This window comes from Nicrophorus vespilloides, unplaced genomic scaffold (genome assembly GCF_001412225.1).
Source record: "Nicrophorus vespilloides isolate i.1.1-1 unplaced genomic scaffold, Nicve_v1.0, whole genome shotgun sequence".
In the NCBI taxonomy this organism is placed as follows: domain Eukaryota; kingdom Metazoa; phylum Arthropoda; class Insecta; order Coleoptera; family Silphidae; genus Nicrophorus; species Nicrophorus vespilloides.
The window spans coordinates 182,357-209,997 of NW_017100082.1; the positions used below are offsets into that span (position 1 = coordinate 182,357).

General features: G+C 31.0%; 1 protein-coding gene across 2 annotated transcripts; it reads left to right on the top strand.

The window, feature by feature from the left end:
- Positions 1–27,641, top strand: LOC108566983 (serine-rich adhesin for platelets). 2 transcript variants are annotated; one of them, XM_017927152.1, is made up of 4 exons: positions 1–299; positions 22,642–22,757; positions 22,820–26,372; positions 26,428–27,641. In XM_017927152.1, the coding sequence occupies exons 2-4, from the start codon at positions 22,654–22,656 to the stop codon at positions 27,277–27,279; spliced, it is 4,509 nt and encodes a 1,502-aa protein (XP_017782641.1). In that variant the 5' UTR covers positions 1–299; positions 22,642–22,653; the 3' UTR covers positions 27,280–27,641. The 2 variants fall into 2 exon arrangements, with proteins under 2 accessions (XP_017782641.1, XP_017782642.1); XM_017927153.1 differs by lacking the exon at positions 1–299 and adding an exon at positions 13,330–13,490.

The window sequence follows — 27,641 nt, forward strand, 5'->3', positions numbered from 1 at the left end:
GAAGGCGAACGCAACAAACGAGCCGAGCTCCCAGACAATCTTCCGTTACCTGATGACCCGGAGAGGGCCGCTATAAATCCACCAACTAGCCGAAGAAGTCCTCAGTATATTGTTGATTAGTAGTGTGCAAGTTCATAGCAGTGAGAGTCCAGTTTTATCCCACATTACAACAAACAGATTAATGCATACACACGGACTTACGTAACACGTCTCGAAGCATAACCAACAGCGAGAACCAGACAATAATCAACATCATCGATCCAGATTGATTCCCAGAAAGAATAACAACAAAAAAGCAGGTATTGTTCATTATATTCCATCTATTCACATTACGATTTTCACCGCTCTTTCCATCATCAATTACAATCTGCAAAAAAAATAAATAAAGAAAGCATCCATCCTGGAATTACGTATGCATGCCTATTACATTTCGAAAGGAGGATGAGACTTTCTTCTTCTCCGATTTTTCCTCAACCAAAGAGCATAGGGTAAAAGCGGAGGTAAAAGCAATTTATACCTGTTCAAACTTTATTTTATTTCTTTATCAATTCAAAAGTTGCTTTTGGAAATCTCTTCCGTTCCCAATATACAAACACTCGTTCACACAATCGCGTTCCAAATTGGACCAATTAAAGAAGATATTGTTGTTTGTTATATAACGCTTCCCATCGAGCAATTAAAAATCGTGACAAAGAAATTGGTATATTCATCATTCAATTTGCACGAATCTTGCATGTTTTTTTTTTAACAAAGAGAAATAATGAATTCGTTATTATTATCTGAAACGGAAAATTAGACCGAATTTACGTAACGAGTCGGATTTTTCATCGTGCCTCCGCTATATACCGGTTTCTTTCAAATATTTGGTGTACGTTCTTGGAATGCGCGATGAGCTCCAATTCTTTAAAATTTCCTTGTTTCTTTCTTCCTTTCGGTGACTTCTTTCTTTTTAAATGTATATATATATATGGTAACTGACCTATTTCACCGGTCGACTGTTGTCCTCGAATACGGAAAATTCAGTTAGTTAGTGCCGTTTTTTTTTGTTTGTTCACATTCTATTTTCCGTTTCCATCGCAAATAGATCGATATTACTCGATGCTTACGTTTTTCCGGGAAAAACTTAAGCACTGGCATCCGCTCATTACCCAACCATTTCCATACTTTATAATTCAAGTGGAAAACTTCTAAAAATAAATATTTTCAATTACACAAATCAATATTTCATAATTTATAAATACTATAAAAGTATAAAACAAAGTAAAATTTTAATAAATTTACACAAATTTACATATTAAATTTATATAAAAACCAACTAAAACGTATTCATTTATTGAATTATAAAAATAATCGATAATATACAACAGTTTTCAACTTTCAAATAAAATCAAATCAATAGAAAAAACACAACTAGAGATTAAATTCTAAAAATGTTCTAATAGAAAATTACTTTATTTTGTCCAAATAAATACAAGGATTTATGTAATATTAAAAAAAAAACAGTAAAATTCTTCAATAGAAATAAATTACAATTATTTTCTAATTAAATTTAATTAAGCAATATTAAATGTTTATACATATTAATTCATTACTAAAAAGGCATAAAAACGATTTTTATTAACAAAATTGTTATATTTAGTTTATGTAAAGATTAAATCATAAATGTTTGTAAATAAATTATGAATTCATTGCGATGAAAATGATAATTTTATTTATAGTAGAAATATGTTAATAAATAGAAAAAAAAAGTACAAAAATATAACTGTAAAAGTAAACAATAAAATGAGTAATAATACTTTTAACCCAAATTTTAGAATTTTATAGTTTACATGAACCTAAATTTCCAAGTTTATCATAAAATCAGATTTTATAACATATTCAGTTTATATTTAATATGTTAAAGAATTGAAAGATTTAGATTTTAAACAAAATATGTAATTAATTAACAAAAAATAATTGTTTTATAATTCATTAAGTTTTACATGAATCTTTTCTACATTTATAAATTAAATAAATAAGCCAGTAAATTAAATATATAGCCAGTAAGTAATCATCGAAATATTTAAAAACTAAAATTATCTCTATAACTATTAAATTGTCTTTTTTAAAGTTGTCTGTAAAAACTAAGATCTTGTCTATAATTACTAAAAAAATGTTTTTCAAAGACGTCTGTATCTACTAAGATCAAGCCTATTAAGAAATCATGAATTAAACTGTTGAAATACGTTTATAATAAATTGGGATTATGATAAATATGAACTTAATGAAGTTTTTACTAAGATCAAGTCTATAACTATTAAGCAATTGACTTTTTAAATAAATATTTAACAACGAAAATCATATCTATTACTATTAAGCAATTAACTTTTTAAAGTTGTCTTTAAAAGCTAAGATCTTATCTATAACATCTAAGCAATTGATATTTCAAAGTGTAAGAAATCATGAATTCAACTGTTGAAATGCGTTTATAGAAAATTGGGATTTTGATAAATGTGAAGTTAATGAGAATTTAAAAAAACATCGAAATTTCTAATTATAATTTTGTTAATTAAAGCTGAATGCAAATGCATTTAATTAGCAATTAAAATGAACATATTGTTGATTGTTTTTGTAACACTTTCTTAAAGTAAATTAAGAATTAAATAAACTTAATTTATTGTTCAAAAAATATAGTAATTTTATGAATTGAGAACATAATTTTGTCAAAAATTTCTTTAATTTAGAATTTAATGAAAAATATCAAATAAAATTAAAATATTTTATAAATTTGTAATAATACAAGTCTAAAATAATGAAAAACGAAACTAAATAGTTTTGGGAAATCATATATTATATAATTGACAAAATGAATATAATAATTATGGAAGAAAGTTGCAGGTATAAACAATGTCGATAATGTCTAATAGATTTCAGTATATTCTCCATGAGAAAGTGTTCGATAATTGAATGTTATGAATGTCGTCTTGAGAATATGATGAATTCAAGCGTTTCCTGGAACAAGTTCTTCGTTTCATCACTTTTATGTTCTTTTTTTTTCTTCTTCATACAACTACAAAACGTAAAAATAAAAGCAAAAACTATTCAGAAAGAAAATATAAAGAAGAGCATGAATATAATTTCGAGAGATGAAGGATGATGGGAAGTCTTTTTTCTTTCCTCTCGGCACCAACAAAAGGAATTTCTGCACCGTTAGACCGCGCGCATAAAACTTTTCTCCCTTCCCCACCATTATTTTCAACATCATTTCTCAAGTGTAATCATTTTTTTTAAAATTTTACATTTTATAAATACAAGTCTTCCTCTCGCATCGCATCTTCTCGGTAATATCATGTGCATATAGATAAATTAAAGAGAACTTTGCATATTTATTTATTACGCGGAGATGTTGTTTTCTCCCAGCAGGAAACGCTTCGAACCGTACGTTCTTTTTTTTTTGCCGACACCACGACTTAATCAAAATTTATTACCGCTTAATAATTTAATTAAACTTGAATCCTCTGCACCGAGAGAAAGAAAATAAAATAAGAATTCGAAGAAGAATGAATGAGAGAAAAGAAACGTTAATTTGAATAATCTTATGGATTCATCCGATCCGATCGGATCTTCATAATTGCAGTCGACCAATTATGATGATAGGTTTTTCGATAGCCGCAATTAGTCTTCCGAGTAATTACATTCGATTTACTCGATCTCTTAATCAATTCAAACTGGTATGGACACAATCATCTGTTTCTGTCAAATCTCTAAAAATATCTTATTTCTCACCATAAATATCTTGAATAATCAATCAATAATTTATAAATAAACAATTTTATAAAGAAATTTATAAATTAAATTGTAATTCTGTTGTAACAAATGCTAATTCTATAACAACGTATATTAGGTTTGTGGCTATGACAACTCTTAAATCCAAAGCAATTGAGATCAAGTATTTTTTCAAAGACCTTTGTATCTATTAATATCAAGTCTATACTTAATAGTTATAGTTTTAAAGAAATATTTAACAACTGAAATCATCTCTATAACAATTAAGCAATTGTTTTTTTAAAATTGTGTTTAACACCTAAGATCTTGTCTATAATTACTAAAAAATGTTTTTCAAAGACATCTGTATCTACTAAAATCATGCCTATAATTATTAAGCAATTGCTTCCCTAAAGTTGTTTTCAATAACTAAGATCGTGTCTATACTACTAGACAATTGGTTTTCAAAGATTACAGACGTCTACTAAGATCAAGTCTACATCTATTAAGCAATCATCTTTTTAAAGAAATGCTTAATAACTAAAATCATCTCCATAACTATTAAGCAATTGGCTTTTTACAGTTGTCTTTAACATTTAAGATCTTATCTATAACTACTAAGCAATTGTTTTTCAAAGACATCTGTATTTACTAAGATCAAGTCTACAACTATTAAGCAATAGAAATCTATACCAAGTAAACAATATTTTAAAAGTTTATTACGGTTTATAACAATAATAACACATCCTTGGTAACTAGAATAAACTACATAACAACAAACAATATGAGTGGATTTCTTAGTAACTATAGTAACGTTAATAATAACAAAGAGAAGATCGACAATAATCAACTTAAAAATCTGTCAACACTTCAAATAATAAAATCAGACACGTAACTTTGAGTAAATAAATAATATTTAAAATAAATGTAATTGAAATCATACCATTTTTTCTAATTTAAATTAAATAGTTAATAGCTTAATAATTCTTAAATAAAACTACTATCGTAATAATTATAAAGTATTTTTAGTTATGTTCATAATAAGTAAATAGCATCCTATCTTAATAACTTAAGGTCTGCAGCAGCAATAAGGCTTCTTTTACTATTGAGAGAGCAGCCATAAAAAAAGATCCTGACAGCATCCTTATGACCCCGTCATTGTGTGCATAGCAACACTGAGACGTCCTTGGTAACTGGGGTTACGTCCATAACAATCGAAAAGCATCCTTAACAACCGACAAAGGGTCCATAATAATCACAAAGTTAATTGACAAAATTGTATTAAAATTAATTTATTAGTTACTTTACAATTTTTATTGATTCCATTTGGTTTAAAAAAATACTTTAATATTTGTCCTACTTATATAAATTCCAATATTTGCATTTCTCACGTAAAAACTTCGAAACTGTTTTGAAGAAATTTTATTTGTATTTTTAAAAATAAAGTAAAGTCTGCAAATAATTTCTAAGATGTTGTGACTTATACAACTTGATTACACTTATATAAGAAATTATTACAAACTTTTTAAATTTATTTATAATAATTTTATTATTACTTTTCGAACAGATTCTACAAATTATGTTTGAAAATCAAAGTTTCACAATATTGTCCATTTTAAATTTTTGAATCAAATTACAATTAAACTAAAAAGACATCTAATATTGAAAAAAAATGAAAAAATGTATCACATTATTAATAATGATTTCGGTTTACGAACTATTCGAATTTCAAATAGACTTCAAAAACGAACTTCCAAGTTTTTACTAAATACTCTTTACATATTATTAATTTCATTATAAATCTCTATACCACTTTTTTTTTATCTATCTAAAAAAAATATCTACGTGGTTGAAGACAATTAATTACATCGACTGTTGCAGCATTACAGAAACACTGCCTCAATGTTATTTATTACCACGAAGCTTCTAAGTCTTAACGAACCGTTTTCGAATAACAATTTATCACAATAAATATCTTAATATGATTTTTTTTTTTAATTACAATGACGTTAATCTTATTGGTTAATGGGAATTGTCCTTATATACGAGTGTGAGGATGCAAAAACCGCAGTCACATTAATAATCCATCGGGCTTAATCTGGCGTACCATAATAATTCTCGTTACAAAAGCCGCACTTCCTTTCGTCATTTCATAATTTCATTTATTTATTAGCTATGGGTCCCAGAGTGCGTTGACTTATCCACGGAATAAATTAAGCCCGGACAGCATCACAGAAAATATACTTATACTTACACTTGAAACGGTACTAGACCATACGATTTGAATACTTAAAAACTTGCCGACGACCGATCGTCACAGCTCAATTATTTCTTTTGATTTATTTACACAAACTGAACTAAAATTTGTACAATATGTTTTTCTTTGTGTCTTATTTCACATAAGTATACACATATTTTATGATTATTTGTTCTGTGGAATATGCGTGTATGTGGTTAGTGGTTTTTGTGGCTTGAACCGTTATAATAGTTTTCCTTGTGTCCAAAAGTGACCGCGGTTTTGGTTGTGATCAATGGAGAATAGTTGGAATTGGGACGATGATCCGTTCATCTATATATTTATTTTTATCCATTCGTCATTGCACTTTCACATGTAATCTCCGTTCCATTTGAATCATCGCCGAAAGAAGAATGGAAAAGAGAAAATTGTCCTCAACGCGTTTGATTCATTGATAAATTATTAGCCTTGTTACTCACTATACACGTTTCCTCATTACAGATTATTCAATTTAAACCTGAACATTTCTCCATTCAAACTGGAAACATTATTAACTTAATACAACTATTTGTATGCTCGAAACAGTAAAACAATTTTTTTTGTTGTTGTTGTGTATTCTCTGCGCGTTTTTTCGTACACTCCAAAATATTAATGATCACATTAATATTTTTTCATACAAATTCTGCTTCAATTCTACAAAGACAGAATATAATATTATTAATATACAGTGAAGCCTCGCTTAACGAATTTGACAGTGTTTAGTTCGAAAACCGAAAAACTTTTATGTAATTCATTCAAATAAATAAAGTTTTACAAATAAATATGTTTAAATAGACAAAAATTTCAAATCACTTTATTGAAATTTTGTTCGGGAACCGAATCATAATAATCTAGGCATATTCGAATAAATTTAATAAAATAATAATTGAAGAATATACACTAAAAATAGTAACAAACAAAGAATTTATATAGCTACAGAGAAATAATGTACATTTAATTAATAGTTCTCAACGTATTCAAATCTTTAATCGTATGCAAAGCAAGATAAATTGCTCTGGATGAACGCCTCAATGCAATTACCGTATGTTAGAAGATCAGTGAATAGTGGAAGCAGCCAACAATTATAATCGTTTAACGTGATGAAGTGTGTTTGAGAATACCCAAATGAAGTGTAATAAATGTCACTTAAAAGCATTATTATAACTCTTTTTAAAAAATTGACCCTAATGGCAATCTCAGTTATCACTGCACGTGTAGAAAACATATTTCGATTTCTAAATGAGAATGATATAATAATAATTAGGTAATATCTCAATATTTTCCCCCAAAACCCTGTTCCACACCTACAAAACCTTCATCCGTCCCGTCCTCACCTATCCTTTCACCATCCTCTCAATTGCATCCCAACCAACCAATCCTTAACTACATTATCTTTAGCCACCTTCACAATATTGACTCACACCCCATAATCCCTGAATTTATCCACAAACTCCAAGGCTGACATGCCGCCAAAACCTTCTCCCTGAATCACCATACTCGCACCCTTTACGTCCGCCCACCAATCTCCGCCAGCGCCTGCAAACCCAAAAGCAAAAAGTCTTTTCCCACCGGCAATCCTCGCCCAGAACGCACCCCCGGACTACGACCCAGACATAACCCATTTCCTAAACATCGTCAAACCCATGTTCCTCCACCTGACCCAAACCTCCGCCTACCAAACCTTGCCAATTAACCATTTCAGATAGCATAAGTCAACCTAAAAATTACCAAACTATTTTTTTTTATAAATATCTTGTTACTATGTAAATTTGTATTCAAGCTAAATGAGCAAAAAGCTCACATGTACGCCACCCTTTAAACTACCACTCTGTAAACTTCATAATCAATCCAATAAAAGTCTGTTGAATCGGTAATCTAAATATTTTATACTTATTTTTTTTGTATGTCGTATAATTTTATTCACAGTCTGTTCATTAATGAGAACATTGAGTAAATTTAAGATCGCGGCTGACTTTACGTGGATAATGCTCTGCGATTCCACTATTTCCTTTGACTGTGAATCTGCTGCTATCCTTAAAACTGTCATTGTCCATCGACTTGGCTGAGGGTCTTTATGCTGAACCTCATTCATTTCACTGTTCATCTGTGATGAACGATGGCCCTATTGCTGCAAGCACCAAGAGGACTCACAAAGGGCCTGGTTTGACCAAGATTCGAACCGGCGCCGGTTCGGCTATTAGTCGCCCTATACTTATTAGAAGCAAAATATGTATAACGGATTTAAAATAATAGTCAATATGTAAAACATTCAGTTTTAAATGGTAAAACTAAACATTATACGTTTATATACGAATTAAATAAGTTTCAGTTAAATTTCCACTCATATTTACCATTATTAGAATGGATTATTGATTTTAATTATACAATTTAAATGAAAACTTAGAAGAAATGAAATGATTTTTATAAGGAGAATATTGTAATTTTTATATATTAACAATTTTTTTCTAAGATTTTTGACTGAATCTTTACACTTTATAGAAATATCCAATATTAAACTTCAAATTTTCATAATTTAAAGAAATAGAACATTTTCATAGGTAGTATACTCGAATATTAAATAAGCAAATAATTAAATCTGAAATTGTTTTGATATTATTTTTATTAGTTTTAAAACGAGAAAGAAAAATCTAAATTATTTATCAGAAAAAAAACTAAAAATTATTAAATTGTCTTCTGAGACTTAAATTTTCTACTAAGACTTCAGAATAAACTTTTAAAAAAATCACTTTTAACTATATTTAATTCTTGTACTTGTAAAGAAATATAAAATTTTAACATTAAATAATCAAGTAAATGAATCTTATGGTGTTAGTATACAATTGTCCAGTATTGAAGATTTGCAAATGTTTAAAGAAAAAAAAAGGATGTAATTATCCTGGAGAACCGGAGGAGACGATAACAAATGTGAACGCATGTTTCTGCATATAAAGACAAAACGGTTTTCGCCTTGACAGTCTGCGGTCGCGTCTTCGGCGGCGCGCATTAATAATTCATCGGAGAGGCTAAGGTGTAATCATACATTGGAAATGTATGTAATCAGGTGCAAGATGCAATCTGATCCAGACGTACATACGTTCGACCGTACGTACACGCAGACACGAGCTCTTGTCAATGGAAAGATGCCAGTAATGGCGAGGAGCAGAAGCGATAAGAGCCGCTCTTAGCCCCATCGGCGGTGCCTTCTTTTCTATAAATAGAGAAGATCTGCACTTGGATAGTGAGGATAGAGACGGTGTGTGTGTGTAAGAGTATAGGTGCGTGCGAGCCTGGGTGTGCATCTCTTCTTCTTCTACTACCTCTTCTTCTTCTTCATGTTGTACTTCTTCTTCTTCTTCATCGGTGGACCACTGCTGCGGTCAAGGTCGAGCACCTGTACCATGTACATGTACGCCTCACAGTTGTGCCATTGACTCCGTACGTACAAGTACCCATCATTACCATCATCATCGGTTACGTTCTTCAAATGTGAAATAAGATAACAGCGCCATCAGAGCTTCTTCAGAGAGTAATTCTTTCGCAGATCGCAACCATTCCAATTCTATATTCAGGTAAGAAAGCTATTGTCCGTGTTAACACAAAGCAAAACTGCGATGAATGGAAATAAACTAAGTAGCATCTCAATCTTTGCAAAATCTTACGTTTTTTTTTTGAATTAATAATAATTTATATAAAATATTTTCCGAAATTATTAATTTTCAAAAAGTAAGACAAGAGTTCAACTAAATTTCAAAATATTGAAAAAAATATACAATAAAATAACAATTTTTGTAATCTTTAGAAAGCAAAATTTAACTGAAAATACAAAAAAAATAGCCTTAATTTGGTTGTAAATTGTTTAATAATACAGTTTTTTTTATATATTTAATTAATGAATCTTTTAATTAATAACTAAATTTATGAGAAAATTTAAAAGTTTAGACAAAAAAAATCAATAAAATATGTGCTTTTAGTATTCTTCACATAACAGAAAATTCTATTTTTATTAGTATAATTAAATAGCAAATACTTTTTTAACTAAATCTACAAAATAATTCATCATATTCTAATTGTAGCAGAAATTTCCATTATGATATTACATTTTTTTTTAGTTTTCACTTAAACTGTGTTAACACATTTATTTAGTTTAGACATTTGGTATAATCTGATAATATAAAGGTTACATATTTAACTTATAATTAAATAAAGGCTATTGACCGAAATTCTTAAGTTTTAACATACAGTTTTTCATATTTCTATGTAGATTTAATAATAAAAAAAATAAGAAAATTTATATAAATTTTGAACTTAATTAATAAATAAGTTTTTGCTTATATCATTTATTTTTATTTCAAGAGTTTTAATTCAAGATTTATCTCAAAATCAAAGTTTCTCAGTTATTAAAATTTAAATTAAAAAAATAAAAATAAGAAATTATATCTAACTGTAAACTGATAATTCCGTTAAAATTCAAATAGTTTTGTTAAACAACAAGTTTTTAATTAGTCACTTTACTTTAACACTAACTTTACAATAACTTTAACTCATTATGTCCCAAAATTCAAAGTATAAAATTATATTTTTTTTATCTATTTTTTTTTAATTAATTAAAAATCAAGTAATTTTGGTAAACATCAAATGTTTTATTTTCACTTAAAACGTCTTCTTTATTATATATCTTTTAGATAAGTTTCTGCTGATATCATATATTTTTATTTCAACTGTTTTATTTCAAAATTTATCTCAAAATCAATGTTTCTTAGTTATTAAAATTTAAATTAAAAAAAAAAGAAATTATATCTAACTGTAAACTGATAATTCCATTAAAATTCAAATAGTTTTGTCAAACAGCAAGTTTTTAATTAGTCACTTAATAACTTTACTTTATTATTTTCTAAAATTCACACTATAATATTATATTTTTTTACGTAACTAAAAACTTTTAATTTTGTTAAAAAATCAAGTAATCAAATGTTTTACTTTATGAAGTTTTTTATTAAATTTGTATAGAAGGTAACCGATTGAACTAAATACAAAGTATTTTACATCATCTATCTTCTATATAAGTTTTAGCTCGCAGCAAGTATACGTTTTTCCCTTTATTTATTCAAATAAGTCGATCTTGATTGCCCGATCCAGTTTTACTTCTGCAAAGCGCTTTGCATAATAATAGCTTCGTGATCGAAGAGCGAAGAACTTTTTCCATCCGCAGAAAACGCTCATTGTTTCATACACACAAATATGCACGTGTAACAAACGCATGCATCTGCATTTGGTTGATGATTAAATTGTAATGCAAACAACGTTGATACTCTTGTTTCGTTCCGAAGTCCGAATAAGCCTAATACGGCATAAATAGGTTACAATGATAAGAGATTCAAATTGAATTACACAGTTAGAGCAAACAGAAATACTCGAGATCGCTTTCAATGATTACGAAAATGGATCCTGTTACCGTTTCAACAATTTTATAACGAAATAAAAAAATATATAAATATAATAGAAGTGAGAGGTCTGGTTGTGTGGCAAAAGGCAAATAAAAGCTAATTGTAATTAAATTTTGCGCCAGAAAATTGCTGCAATTGTGAGAGCACTTCGAATATTCCCTGAAGGATAATACGATTTTTTATTTCGTATAACATTCTTATTATCCGAATATATTCGATTCCGTATAGAAAATATATGTTAATGTCTTCCAATAATTCGTCTCGTATCGCTTCTACGATCGTGGCTCTAACTGTAATTCGAATCTGCCAATAAAATGTTATGTCAATAGAACAAACGAGCAAAGAAAAACAACAGAAGAAAAAAACATATATATACGAGTCAAACATCAACCTTTTGTACTACTTACATCCAACTAAAAAATATTATACAAAATATTTGCAATTTCAATGTATTTATTCCAAGAATGTAATAATTGTTTAAAGGAAATAGGATTTTCTTTTAACTATTTAGTAACTACTATAAACAAAACACAAGAACTACCGATAGGTCAAAATGACCCAATTATTAAAAAAAAATAGAACATATTAATATTTTTTACAACAAACACAAATTAATTCTTATTATTTAATGAATTTAACATCATTTAAAACTGATTTTGTTTAGTAAAATTACAATAAAATACGTATGAAAACAAATATAAGGTGGGTCACTATGACCCATCCATAGTAATTAAGACTTTCAAATTTTCGTACTATTTACAAACAATTATACATTTTTACCATTATCAAATGATTTTGTTAAAATTTTATTTCAGACTTCTTGAAAATTTGAATATTAAGTATTTTAATAAAACTTCAATTTGGTGTACTTCTTTTAACCAAGTGTACTTTTTTATACTTTTACTTTTAATTTCAATTTTTACCATTAACATTTTTTTTTTCAACATTCTTCATTCTTCAACATTCAAGTATTAAATTTCATTATTTTATACAAATAAGTAATATTTCCTTTAATATCTACACATAACATGCGAAACATATTGGGAAATTCAATAATCAAAATATCCACCTTTTTGCAGTACTTTCTACAAAATTTTGTAAATTAATAGAAGTAATATTTGTTTATATTTCTTCATTTTTCTTATTGAACGTGAGAAATTTCACTATTAATAATTGTTTGTTTCATTTTGAATTAACTTCAACATTCAAGTATCAAATTTTATTATTTTATATAAATTAGTAACGTTTTCTGTATTATCTATATAAAACATGAGAAACTTCTTGGGAAATTCAATAATCAAATACTTACGAACTAATTCCGTTCCAAAGGATTGTTTGTAAGTCGAATTTGTTCGTAAGTCAGAGGAATTAAAAAAAAATCATAATATGCTTATCTTACCACACTTTATCATGGTTTTTACTTTTATAATTAAATTCCGTATTATTGACTCCATAAATTTGAAATAATAGAAGACATCACAATTATTTCATAAAAAACGACAAAAGAAACAAATAATATTATATTTTATTAAAGAAATTATCAATTTTTGTTTGGACAGTCAATTTTTTTTATCACAATATATCTCCTTGTAACAAATTAAATCTTTTAAAATTGTGTTCGTAAATCCGGGAATTCGTAAGTCGGGGGATACCTGTATTTCTTTTCTTTTTTTATTGAACGTGAGAAACTACAACATGAGAAATATAGACGGTAATAAAATAGCATAAACTAAGTATTATTAGTATGGGAGAGACTTCGAACGCGAAACTTTTACTCGATCGTTTACAGTTAAGAGGTGGAATTATAGTAACAACAATATTATAAAGTTCGAACGGTGACTGCGACATTGAGATCCCTATCCGAGTCATAGTAGACGTAGTAATCACTTTGTTTCTTCAAAAAACAAAACAAACAAACGAAAGACGTTGCCAATTAAAGACGAAATGTAAATTCAAATTGACGGTTTTCCATCATTAAGAAACTGAATTACGCTCGTAATTCAAACATTAAGTTTATATTTATATATGTAAGTACGTTTATTAATAGGATTTTTAATATATAGAGAAAGAAAAAAAAAACTTCATTTTATTTACGATTCCATTAACTTATTGATGGCAGACGTAAAGAGATCAAAAGCAATTTGCACTTTCTACTCGATTTTATCTGATTGACTTAATAATTAGTTTTTTTCTCTCTTGTTTTTAAATAATTAAAACTAATTTTCAACTTTTTTTTTAATTACATCTGTTTGTTTTATCTATAATTGTTATCGATTATAACGAAGATTAACTAAGATTTGATGATAGCGCCACCACATTGGCGCTGAATGAAATTTAGCACAAGTGAAGTCTCCTATGTAAAGGATATGGCGGAAATATTCGCCGCATGTCCGCAAAGGGTTAATAATTTTTATTTTTTTTTAATTTTAATGTCAAAAAATCATTATTGTTTATTACTAAAAAAATAGTATAAATGAAGACTTTTAAATAGATGTAAGTGACAAAGATCAAGATGGAATTGAAAAAAAAAACTAAAATATTTCAAATGAATTAATTTCTAACTGAAGTAAATTGCCAATTGTTAAATTATGAACTATAAATTAAGTGACTAAGAAATATAAATAATTCCAACCGTTATACACTAATTAACATATTAATTTAGTCAAATTGCTCTGTTGAAATATTTGATGAAATATGTTGTTTTTTTTTTGCATCTAAACTGAATTTTATTACAATCTTTCAAAGAGGAATCAGATGAAAATTGGAATCGAATGTGGCAGACGTAACAAGCAGATTTCGCCGCTGAATATTAATTTAATGCTTCCAATTGAGAATAATCCGAGTGCGTGGAAAAATAAAGATAATTATGTCATATTAAATGTCATGTCGTCTTTAAATCAGATTACAAATAACAGCAATTACCACACCGGCACATCCAGCGGTTAATTAAAGAGCGCATCTCGAGTTTCGTAGACTGGTCGCATTCAATTAACATCTGGAATACCAGAGCAGACCAGACGTAGGTTTACAGTAAAAACATAATAGAAATGCTAATAAAATTGTATAAAATTAAAGCATGATACGGCGGAGTATTATATTTGCTTTTGGTTATTGAAGGCTGGCTGCGTGTGCTCCGCGCTGCGACGAGAGGAATTATAAAATAGATTTGTCTCGAATGAAAATTCCCGTTCTGTTCAAACGCACACGTTCGCAACGCCCGAGTCTGGGGATATGCAAATGCGGAGAGGCGAGTCGCAACAAGAATGAAAGAGAGGTAAAGTGAAAAAGATACACCCCCGCGATATTCAGAAATACATTTAATCAAAGCCGTAAAGCCGAGGGAATTCTTCGTTGCAGTGTGGGTGGATTATTTACAGTTAACTGATTTACTTGGTTTTGGCTGATACCTTCTGTTGCTTGAATCAAGATGACCAAATGTTTTGTCTAAGCTGAATTAATCTTATTTCTTGTTATATTATTTTTTTTTACTTTAAAGTAAGTTTTAAGCAAATTTGAAAAAATATTTTACATATATGTAAATATGTACATTTCTAAAAATTGATAAGAATTAAAGTTAAAACAGACATTTCTTCAGATTTTCTTAAGTATTCTTAATGATTTTAATATTTAAAGGAAAAAAGGAAAATTTGTTTCTATTCAACTATTACATCAGTATTCAACTATTATATCAGTATTCAACAAATTGTTAAAAATCTAGTTAAAACAGAAATTTTTCAGGTTTTCTTTTAATACTTTAAAACAAGATTTCTACAAATTGTTAGAAAAATCAAAATCTAGTTAAAACCGACATCTTTTCAAGGTTTTTGTAACGGTGAAACTATTTTTCTACAAATTGTTTAGAAAAATCAATTTAAATTGTTAATGACTAATTGTTAATATTTGATGTAAATTTGTTTGTATCCAGCTATTTCATTTTAAAATCATTGTTAAAAATCTAGTTAAAACAGACATATTTTTCAGGGTTTTTATTAGTACTGTGAAACAAGTTTTCTACAAATTGTTAAAAAAAAACGATTAATATTGTTAATGAATTTAATATTTAATGGAAATTTATGTCTATTCAACTATTTCATAAGTATTCAGCAAATTGTTAAAAAATCAAGTTAAAACCGACATATTTTCAGTTTTTTTTTACTGTGAAACAATTTTTCTACAAATTGTTAAAAAAATTAATTTAAATTGTTAATTACCCTAATATTTAATGGATATTTTACTCAACGAATTCATAAGTATTCAACAAATAGTTAAAAATTCAAATGCAAACTGTTATTTCTTCAGTGTTTTTGTGTTTCACTGTAACATAAGTTTTCTACATTATTTAAAAAAAGCAATGTATATTGTTAATGATTTTAATATTTGATGGATATTTCTTTCTATTCGTACATAAAAAAAGTCTGCAAATTGTTAAAACTGGAATTTCTATAGAATTTCTATAGAATTTTTTTTTCTACATGAACATTACTAAATACAAGATTTGATCAATTTTGACTACATTAAGACGCGAGGACGTAACCAAATGTTATTAATAGTCTTTATTTTTCTTATATCATAATATATTTATATGACTTAATTTACATCAATAAGTTTTATACAAATTTTAAAAAATAATATATAAAGAATTATTTTATACCTAGAGATTCATTAAAATTTGAACAGTTTCAGTTCTTAAGCCAAAATTATTTGCATTATTCTTAATGTTATATAATTTTATAAAACAAAATAAATTAACTATCAATATATACAAGATTTTTAGATTATTTTGATCCAAATCTATTGAAATTAATGTAATTGGATTTTCTTTGATTACAGTTGAGTTTATTTTGCTTTGATTTCATCATTCAATTAAGTTATTGGTTTAATATATTATTGAACAAACACACGTTTCTATACAATTTTTTAATAAAGCAATAGAATTTGACCCATCAGCACTTTCTTAATCCTCTTGGCTTAAGCTTAAACTCGATGTTAGTTAACTTTTTTTTTGATTTTAGATTTATAAGATTACCAACAAATTTATCTTAATCTCTGATTAATTCTAAGAAAATTTTAAATATATAATTGAATATAAGATTTCCATAAGCTCTGAGAAGGGAATAAATGAAGACCGTTACTCGCGAAACAACAATACAGTCGAAAACGAGTCATTGTTGTAACTGTGAACAAAAAATATATATATATAAATCGTAATTATATGTGATATCAAGAAGGAAACGCACGGTGCAGGAAGAAGAAGAACGGACGTGCCGTGCCGGTTACATTTTTTCATTTCTTCTTCGTGTTCTTCGGACAGTTAGAACGACGGGGCTTCAATTCTGGATTGCACAATTAAATTACTCGTTATTGCAATGATGGACGAGATACAAGAATGGTATGTTTCTGTCTCTATGTCTGTGTGTGTATATGTGCGATGCAGGAAGAAGAGTCTCAACGTGCTCCATAAATAAATTTAACGTCTTCGAGCGATCGGCATTTAACAATCCCGGACGGAAAGACGTTGTCCGATGATTGATCATTCGAATGTTATCTAGGTTTCTAGGAACCATAATACTCGCTAATAAATAGATAGATAGATGTACGTCGCCCGGAGGCTTCTGCTCCTCTCGCGAACTTCTCTCCTTAACGATGCTCGAACGCAACACAAGACAAACGGTTAATGGACATTTCGCCAATACTAAAAGGTGCCCTAAAAATGGGCACGATGAAATCATCGACGGTAATTCCGAAAGACCGACGATGACGATAATCTCTCACGCCAATTTACGAGTCGAGGTTCGAGGAATTCATTAAAATTAACAAAACCAAAAACGCAGATTCGCCGCATTTCCATTCTCAACTCGAATCCACAGCTAATTAGAATTTTAATGAAGATACAATTAGTTCACGTATTTCCTCATTTATAGCTATACATTTTTGAATTCATAATATTTTATTAAATAGATTAATTTGACAAATCAATACTAAACAAATGGATAATATTAGTATAATTAGGTGACAGAATGTAACAATTGTAATTGTAGCAATGTAGAAAAGATTTTAAATAAAAATTATTAATATTAGTAGTAATGATATCAACAATTCAAATTACAATTACAAGTTTTTAACGTATTTTTAAAGTAATAAACATACTTTTTAGAAATTACATTGTTTTTAAGTATTTCTATAAAAAACAGATAGTCGAACCGGAATCGAACCGTAATCGAATCGAAATTAACCGCATTTTTTAACTGAACCGTAACTGTAACCGGAACGAAAAATTGTTCAATTGATAAACCGGATCCGGTTAATTTCGGTTCAATTTTTATCATTATATTAATTCATAATCGCTTTCCTTCATATATGCTCTTTGATGGTAGTGTGCTGGTGCTAATGTTTTGAAAAAGAAAGGCAAGCACAAGTCTTGCGTAACAAACATTAGAACAAACTCAAATAAAAGTGATTAAAAAGGGTATTACTGTAAACAAGACTGAAGAAACATTACAAAGTGGATGTGTTGAACTAGTCACTAATTCATTTTTATTTCTTTTGTATTTTCAATAGTTTTAAAACAATAGTAAGGGAATTTTGTAAATAAAAAGAAATAAAAATTTGATATTTGACTCGATTTTGAATTGCTTTTTTTTCGATTTTAAATTTTAATTTCCGATCCAAAACCGAATCTGGAACTATATACATTTATATGGAACGTAACCCGAACGAAATTAATTTCGGTTCATTAGAGAGTCGAAAACGATTTTATAACTTGTAATTCAAGGATCAATATAATTTATATCAATCATAAATATATGATTAAAAATTTATTGAAGAAAATCTTAACTAAAACTTTATTTTTTTTTCTAATTTGAATTTTGTTGTTAAATAATTTGTTTAATTATAAATACATTCAAGTTAAACCTCAAATGTAATCAAAGCTGACAGAATTGTCAAAGTGAGACAAAAGAATGAAGGAATTCAGAAGACATTGGTGATTTGTAAACTATCGAATAATTTAATCTGATAAAATTGTAATGAAAATTGTCAAAGTGAGATAATAAAGAAAAGAAGGAATTCTGAAGACGTTGGTGATTTGATAATTATTATCAAAAGATTGTTTAATGAATGCCTTTACTCTAAATACATTCAACTTAAACCTCAAATTAAGGTTAATCAAAACTGACAGGATAATTGTCAAAAGTGAGACAAAAAAATGGAAGACGAATAATTGAATCTTATATACGTTTAACATTGTAACGAAAATCAGAACTGAAAATTATTTTGTTCTAATTTGACAGTGGTTTTTATAATTATTGTATAACATCAGCATACATTCAACTTAAACCTCAAATTAAACCAAATCAAAACTGACACGATAATTGGCAAAAGTGAGACAAAAAAAGGAGAATGAATACAATGTAATGAAGAAAATCATAACTGAAAATTATTTTGTTCTAAATGAACAGTGATTTTCATAATTATTGTTTAATAATTATTTAATGAAATATCTTTACTCTAAATGCATTCAATTCAAACCTCAATTTAAGCATAATCAAAACTGATAGAATAATTGTCAAAGTGAGATAAAAAAAAAGAAGGAATTCAGAAGACGTTGGTGACTTGATAATTATTCTCAAAATAATTGTTTAATGAATGCCTTTACTCTAAATACATTCAACTTAAACCTCGAATTAAGATTAATCAAAACTGACAGGATAATTGTTAAAAGTGAGACAAAAAAAAAGGAGAATAAATTCAGAAGACGTTTGTTATGATGTTTTATATATGTTTAACAATGTAATGAATAAAATCATAACTGAAAATTATTTTGTTCTAATTGGACAATTATTTTCATAATTATTGTTTAATAATTATTAATGGAATGTCTTTACTCCAAATGCATTCAATTCAAACCTCAATTTAAACTTAATCAAAACTGACAGAATAATTGTCAAAGTGAGACAAAAAAAAAGGAATTCAGAACACGTTGGTTACTTGATAATTATTCTCAAAATAATTGTTTAATGAATGCCTATACTCTAAATACATTCAACTTAAACCTTAAAACTGACATGATAATTGTCAAAATGAGACTAATAAAAAAAGAAGAAGGAATTCAGAAGACGTTGGTGATCTGTAAACTATCGAATAATTGAATCTACCGACATAAACGTTCCACTCTGTGTAATTTCGTGACCGAATCGAAGATTCGATTGATCAGGTGTCAACACAGCCAAATTATCACATCGTAAATACAATCAACACGCACGTCCCACATAATTCAATTCCGTCATAGATTCTTTTTTCCATTTATTTTCGGTGCAAGCGAAGTCTGATCCAGCCGGATCGATTCATGACGAATGGAGAGTAGAGACAGATAGATACAGCATTACCGAGGTCTATGACCCCTTTCGTTCTCGCAACAAATCATGCATATTATTATTCGTTTTCTTTCCATTACCTTTTTTTTATTTATATATATATATATCATTGCATTCAATGGATCTAATTGTAATTGCTGTGACCTTGTCGAATCATTAAATTTAATACATCTGCGAAATAATAATAACAACAACAACAAAATCAGCAGTCATCAACATTATATAATAAGTGCCTTTGTACATCTAACGACTGTTTGTCTGTTAAACGAATTAAAGACATTTATTATAATCTTCTTCGACTATTATTCGATTTAACATATGCTTGCAAATCTCATTAATCGCAAATAGGAAAGGTGTGAATAGTTGATAAAAAAATAATTAATATAATTTGAAACAACAACTGAGAAATAAATGCTTACAGCGATTTTGATTTTAATTATTAATAATTAGTTTTGCGTATACAGTTACAAATATTACGCGTTGTAAACTTAAATTTAAAAGAAAACTGTAAACATGATTAATATATACGTAAAGGTCGAAGGTTGAAATTTTAATTAACATTTGCTGAAACGTGTTATAAAAAAAATTTAATTACTAAAGTAATTCATTTGAGAACAAGTATTAATATATACTTTTACAGTGTAATTATATAAATTATAATGATGACACCAAAGTATTGTGTTTCTGTATCAAGTGTTCAGATTTAAAGGCGCGAAAGAGTAATTTATGTAAAAAAAAATAAGCTTCGCTTTTGAAAACGGTCGGATAAATCCTTTAATGCCTCCCACATTTTCGCTCGTCCTTTGCGCGGATTAAATTGAGCAATGGAAAAACAAACGTATCTGCAAGGACCAAAATAACTTTTGAGATTTTATTCATTATTCATTAATTATGTTTATTTTAATTAAATGGAAAAAAAAAGTAATTTAATGTACTTTCTTTCTGTTTGGGTGGATTCTTTTAATATAATTGAAATTTCTTATGTTTATTTCAGTTTATTATATTCTAATTATAGACGTTAAATAATAATTCAGGTTTTATTTGTGTAAAATTGACAATTTACAATTTAGTGATTGCATCACAATAATTCAAGACACATCTTAGATCAACTTAAATTTTGAATAATAGTATGACATTTAAGAAAAATAATGAAAATAATTCTTAATATCTTGACATATCATATTGATACAAGAATATTTCGATATGAATCTTAGATATATTAGAATCCTCAATGGTATAAATGGTATTTGCTTCAATTCACGGTCAAAGTAATGATGCAATAGAATATATCATCATGTATCTTTGATATTTTTGTATCTTGGATATGAGTCACACATCAAATATGAAATAGCGGGAAATTCAAAATGTATACATTGTACCTTGTAAGGGTTTCTTGAAGTGAATGAACTAAGAAGTATCGGTTGAGCCAGTGACCCAAAGGTACAAGCCATTCCGTCTCGTAATTGCTCTTATTTAACATTCAGCACGTCTCCGAAATAAGTGGGTAAGTGATATTCGGTACCAGTGGGACACGAGGAAAAAAAGAACAATGAGCTTTTCGTGCATGCAGACTAGTTGCGAAACGTGGAAATGGTTCGGGCTAATTGCCCATTCCTCATCATCGCCGCAGACAATCACACATGTATGCGGCATATGCATAGGCTCCTTTGTTCAATAGGCCAATTAAAATTTAATTACACACGCTGTTACATCTTCTTCGAAGGTGCAAAAGATGACGAAGAAGAAAGAACCGCAGTTGCCAAATTGTCCAGTTATATAACGTGAGATGCAGAAGAATCTCCTGAAAAGGAAGAAATCGCGTGAAAGAAATATGCGTGCATTTATTCTGCATCTCTCCGACACGCCATGTTTTAATGATATTTCAAGAAAATCTGGATCCGCGAATTGGGCAAGTCTCGACGAAAGTTCTCCTGCTCGCTCCTCGTTACCTCACATAATCATCTTTTTCATTTACGCAATTCGAAATTTCTTTGAAGTTTCTTGGGAAATCAGAATCATTTGCGTAGATTGCTCTCTTATTGCTTATTTTCTTGGTGTTTTTTCTTCCTCTCGAATTGCAATCACTTCTTGCAAATTGTCGTCTCGGAATGCAATTTAAATACTCGCTCTAATTGATGTGGCGCCATCTCCCCAATACTCACAATTATAACTTTCCAACTGAAATTTTGCATTTTATCACAATATTATATTTGTGAAATTTACATAGTTAAAAGGATAATAGTAGTTTGGATTGTTATTATTAATAAATAAGAGAGTTCACGAAAGCTAATTAAAATTTGACCCAACTAAATAAGACGCACGAATTATAACAGTAAGGAATACAAAGGATAATCTCCTTCCAGTTATGCATTTTTTTGTTGTTGTTGTTGTTGTTTTAAACTTGTGAGAGAACTCCAAGTAGGAAATTGTAGCAAAGACAATATTACGAAATTACATATGAGATGATGATTATGAGACCAGTTCCATTCCCACAATTGGCCTCCTCTTTCCTGCTGCTCTTCGACTAATAAACGCTTCGTCTCGCTTATGAAATATGAATAGCATTCAGGATCTTGCGAAGTAAACCATCCATATAGGCGATGATGATCAATCGGTTTTGTGTAAAATCGCCGGCGCGCACAATTGTATAATTTCTAGTTTATTTATTTAGCACTCGGAACATAACAGTTCTTCCAAATTCCGTTAAACATAAATACTCATACGAACATCGTCCAATAAAAAAAACGCGCGCGCGTGTTCGCATATATGGAAACATGAGATGTTAATTTTATTCTTTCGTTTGCAGACAAAAGCAATTATGAGCTGGTTCATAATCCTGCTGATCGCAGGATGTTGGGCCTACCCGGCGCAGGATCCGTTGGAAGTTGATGGACCGGCTTCCAGGAAAATCTTAGGCTCAAGGTATTTCTTATTATCATTAATTGTTGAAAGAAAATCTTGTAATTGTTTTTGTTTTGGTGCAGCGTTGTTACTTCGGTTTCTGTGATAATGGATGGAGCCTTGACGCATTTTTCCGATGCTGTTGGTAAACCAGTATCGAGGCCAGCTTCCAGCGCTCAAGTGGCCAGTCCCATCAACCTATTGAATCCTGATAGGTACGAGTTCTACACGTTCGATGATAGCGGTGATCTGGTGAAGCGTCTGATGACTCTTGAAGAGATTCACGGCATCATAGCTAACGGCGATGGAGAAGGCTTCACTTATAGCACAAATTACAACTCTCCCGAGAAGAATGTCAACGATGTTGTTAGCAACGTACAAAACGTTCTTAAGAGCGAAATGGAAGTTCACAAGAATTTAACAAACGTGGCTTTGGATACTCCTGATGTTTCTTCCAATTGGAGTTCGATTTTATCCACTATCTTCGGTGGTCCCAACGAGCAGAACAATCCTCAAAACTCCATGACCGCGGAAACTATCTTACTCGAAACCAGTTCTCCTCCAGCTCCGATTGTTAAGAAACCAACTCCGTTTAAAACCAGCAAAGTCCCACAAACAACAACCAGCAAAATCACAGAAGTAACAACGAAAATGACAGAATCAACTACAAAGAAAGATGAAGAAACTACAATGAAACAGAACATTGAAGAAAGCACTTCCGCCAATCAAGAGGATATGAGCACCACAGCCGATCAAGAGGATTTAACACCGTACCCCATCAAATTGGAGACTTTACCAACAAAGCAATTCGAGGTTGAAGAAGTGCTTAAAACCACATCTACAGAAAGGATAGAAGTACCTGTCATCACCGTGTCGATTATTTCCAACGCGAATCCTCCTCCAGCTGAGAGCCAGAAGGAATCCACGGAAGGTTCGCCTGTCATTAGTATCAGACCAACAACGAGAAGGCCTTCCACGCAATCGCTCCTAAATACGACGCCGGTGTTTAAAAATAATTTGCAGAAAGTGTCGACCATTAAAAAACCATCATCCGTCAAACCATCAACGCTGAAGCCGACGATGATGTCTTCGACTGTAAGAAGACCAATTAGCTCGACGACTCGCACAACCTTAGCACCGAAAATCGCCGCGACAAGAGCCACAACAATTAAACCAATTAAATTGCAATCAAGCGCTTCCGAGCAAATTACTATTTCCACAACTGAATTACCTAAAACTGAAAAAACTACTAAAAGAACAACAACTACGACTACTACAACTACACAAGCTCCAACAACCACTACTACTACAACTACAACAGTAGCTCCAACCACTACCACAACAACAACTACAACCACAGAAGCTCCAACAACAATTAAGCAAACAACAATGAGACCAACGACTGCTGTCCCGATTAAACGCAGTACTGCTGCCACAACAACCATGAAGCCAACAACTGCTGTCCCAATGAAACGTGTTACTGTTCCTTCAACAACTATGAAGCAAACGCCGACGACGATCAAAGAAAGCACAATGGCTTCAACGACGTTCAAACAAACTGAGTCTTCTCTATCAACTAAAGAGAATATAGTTGCCTCTACAATAATGAAACAAGCAACAACAATGAAGCAAACTGAATCGTCTCCAACTAAAGAAGCTGTTGTATCTATGACAATGATTAAAGAAAAATTGGCAATTCCTACTACCGAGATTCCAACAACAGTGAATAAGAATACAGAGAAAAACACGGAATTCGAGAGCCATCCTACGCACTTTATCCAAATCTTTGAACTTCCACCAACCACAATTAGGAACGACGTAGTTAAGGAACAACAAATTCAAAAGAACGAAGCTGTGGAATCTCTCAAACAAACTGATTTGCTCAGCAGTATTTACCTGATCGATCACAAGACTAACACTAAAATACCTATTACTACTAAGGAGCAATTGACAACGTTGTTGGATAGACTTCCATCGGAAAGCACTACTGAAATTCAAAGGAATAAATTGAGCACCAATGCCATGCAATTAATTAAGCTGAGCACGACGGAGAAAGATGTCGGAACGACTAAAGAGAACATGGAAATTACTTCAACCGAAGAATACGAACCTACCACATATGGTAAACCAACGGAGATTGATAAGATCTTGGACCAGCTGCTCTTAACATCCACTAACATCTACGATATTAATACGGAATTCGCAAGCATGTCCAGCGAAGAGACCACGGAGAATTTGATCGCCGATAGCACAAATTACGCGAATCAAAACGACCAGACCAGCACAATGGAGATTCCCACGACAAACATAATCGCCGCCAGCATAGAGCAATTATTCCAACAAGCCGTCGGTATTCTTCCTAACAACAGTGAAATCGTCACTTACGAGACGACGACAGACGCGGGAACATCGACTACAATGGAAAACTTGTCGACGACAACCGAAGACATTCCAACGTCCACAATTATCGAAGACGATAATTCAATTAGGGAAGCGTTAAAGGATGCCGCTGAATCTTCGATCTCTGAAGTCGTTAACTTAGAAAGACAAGAGTTTACAACAACCGAAGAAATTCCAACTACCACTGAGATTATGAACGATATTTCGACTACCCCTGAGATCAAAGAAACCACAGAACTCGACTTTACTACCACTGAATTTAGCAATGTAGCATTAAATTCAACAGAAGCGGAATTGGAAGAGGAATTCTTGAATACAGAAGCTTCTAGCCAAGTCGAATTGACAACTGAACGTTTGGAAATGACGACTGAAAATAATTTAGAAACGAGCACAATGTCTCAACCTTTAACTACTCAGGCTTTGGCACAGGTTATTAAGCAAGTTACGGACAGCAATCCGAAAAGACGCACAACGATCTTGGCTATAATAACCGAACACTCGCAACCTCCAATCTTGAAGATTAACAAGAAAGAAGATGATGTTGTGAGCTCGAGCAGCTGGAGTTTGGTTCCAACTTTGAATCCTCATAACAAGGAAAGCGTGGCGCAATCCGAGAACAAACCGCAGATTCACGTGCAGCCTGCTAAGCCTGTGAATTTGGTGCCGCAATTGGGATTAGGTTTGGAAGCGAGCACCAAGAGTCAGGATGTTGACATCAATCAATTCGTTGCGTTGTGCAATGAATTAGCGTTCGGTTTCTGGAATTCCGTGACGAATGGCATTAGTGCTGCGAGAAGCGCATTTATTTCGCCATTTGCTGCAACGTCTCTTCTGGCCATGGTTTTCTTGGGAGCACGCGGAGCCACTTCTGGAGAGATGAACGAAATCTTGAAGTTAGATGATATGGTCACGTTCAATCCACATTTGATTTTCAAGAATGTAACTGAATCTATTGAATCAAGCGATAAAACCGGAGTGGCTACTTCGATTATTCTAAGGGAGTTGTACAGCGATAAAAGTAAAGGAAATTTGTTGAATTTCTACAAGGAGAGGGCGAGGCAATTCTACGATGGACACGTGGAGGAAGTCAGTTTTAAGGAAGTTGGAGATATCATCAGAAAACGGACAAATATGATGGTTAAGAGACAAACTCAAGGAAAGATCGGGGAGTACATGAAAGATGCATCGATTAAAGTTAAAGCTCCATTGGCTGGAGTCAGTGTGAGCGTGTTTCAGGTAAGGATTTTTTAAATTGAGAAATAATAGATTATTAAATTTTCATTAATTGCAGACGGATTGCGCTCAAGCTTCAACCGACGGAAGAGATGGTGAATTACACTTTGTCGTTCTTCCATCGATTAGGCAAAGGAGACTTGTTCCAGTTCCAGCAGCTGTTTGGAGGAAAGGATTCCTGGCAGGTTACGAGCCCAGCTTAGATGCAACAGCCGTTTCTATAGGTTCCAACGATCAAATTGTCAGCACGATCTTCGTTATTCCGGGACAACAAGGAATTGCCGCTCCAGGCGATGGTTTGGCACGTTTGGAAAGACACCTGATGACTTCAGCGTTCAAGGACGGCTCTTGGTCGAGATTGCTGCGCTCCTTGATACCTAGACCTGGTTTGGAAGTGCAGATTCCGCGTTTCTCGCACCGTTCTATCATCAACGCCACGGTGGCTCTGCAAAATATGGGCATGAAGGATCTCTTCGACTCAAGCAAAGCAGATTTGCGCGGTTTGAACGGAGTCGCCAACGATCTGTATTTATCCGACATCCTACAAGTTAACCAGTTCGCCACCTGTGGAGAAGGAGGAATCGGCGAGTTCCATCACTCCGAGATTTACCCAGCGACGGCGAATCGAACGTACAGAAGGTCAAGGAAGTTCAAGGACGTCCTGCAGCCTGAAGAGGCTCTCTACGACTCCGAATTCTTGGAGGAACCGAGAGATTATCAAAGGGCTTTCCATGATCCACTCCACGATCCCAGCCTGTTCTCACTCCCGCTGCCTTTAAGGCCCAGACAGGCTCGTCTCCCTGAAGCACCGCGACTAAGATTCGACCGACCCTTCCTCTACTTTGTAAGGCACAATCCCACAGGATTAATACTTCACATGGGCAGATTTAATCCGAGATTATTGCCCTGAACAGTGCAAACGAACGAACCACCTTTCCTTTCCCCCTTTTGTATATATCTGAATTAGGTTTAAACTGAAGAAAAAGGCTTAAAGTATTAATTTTTAATGATATTGTTTTCTTTTTCTCTCTCTGTACGTATTTTATTTATTATTACACATTTTAATTTGCGCAAGGATAATTGATTTGTGTGAGGCCAAAACGAATAAAGGTGACAAAATATATTATGAGGACGATGTGAAGTGAAGGAAAAACGCATGTAATATTACATCCCATAACATCAGAACCCATGTTATTTGATGCAATATCCATCCATTTTGTATTTGACTTAAGGTTAATTCTATTTATGTGTTGAGGTAGATATATGTGTGCA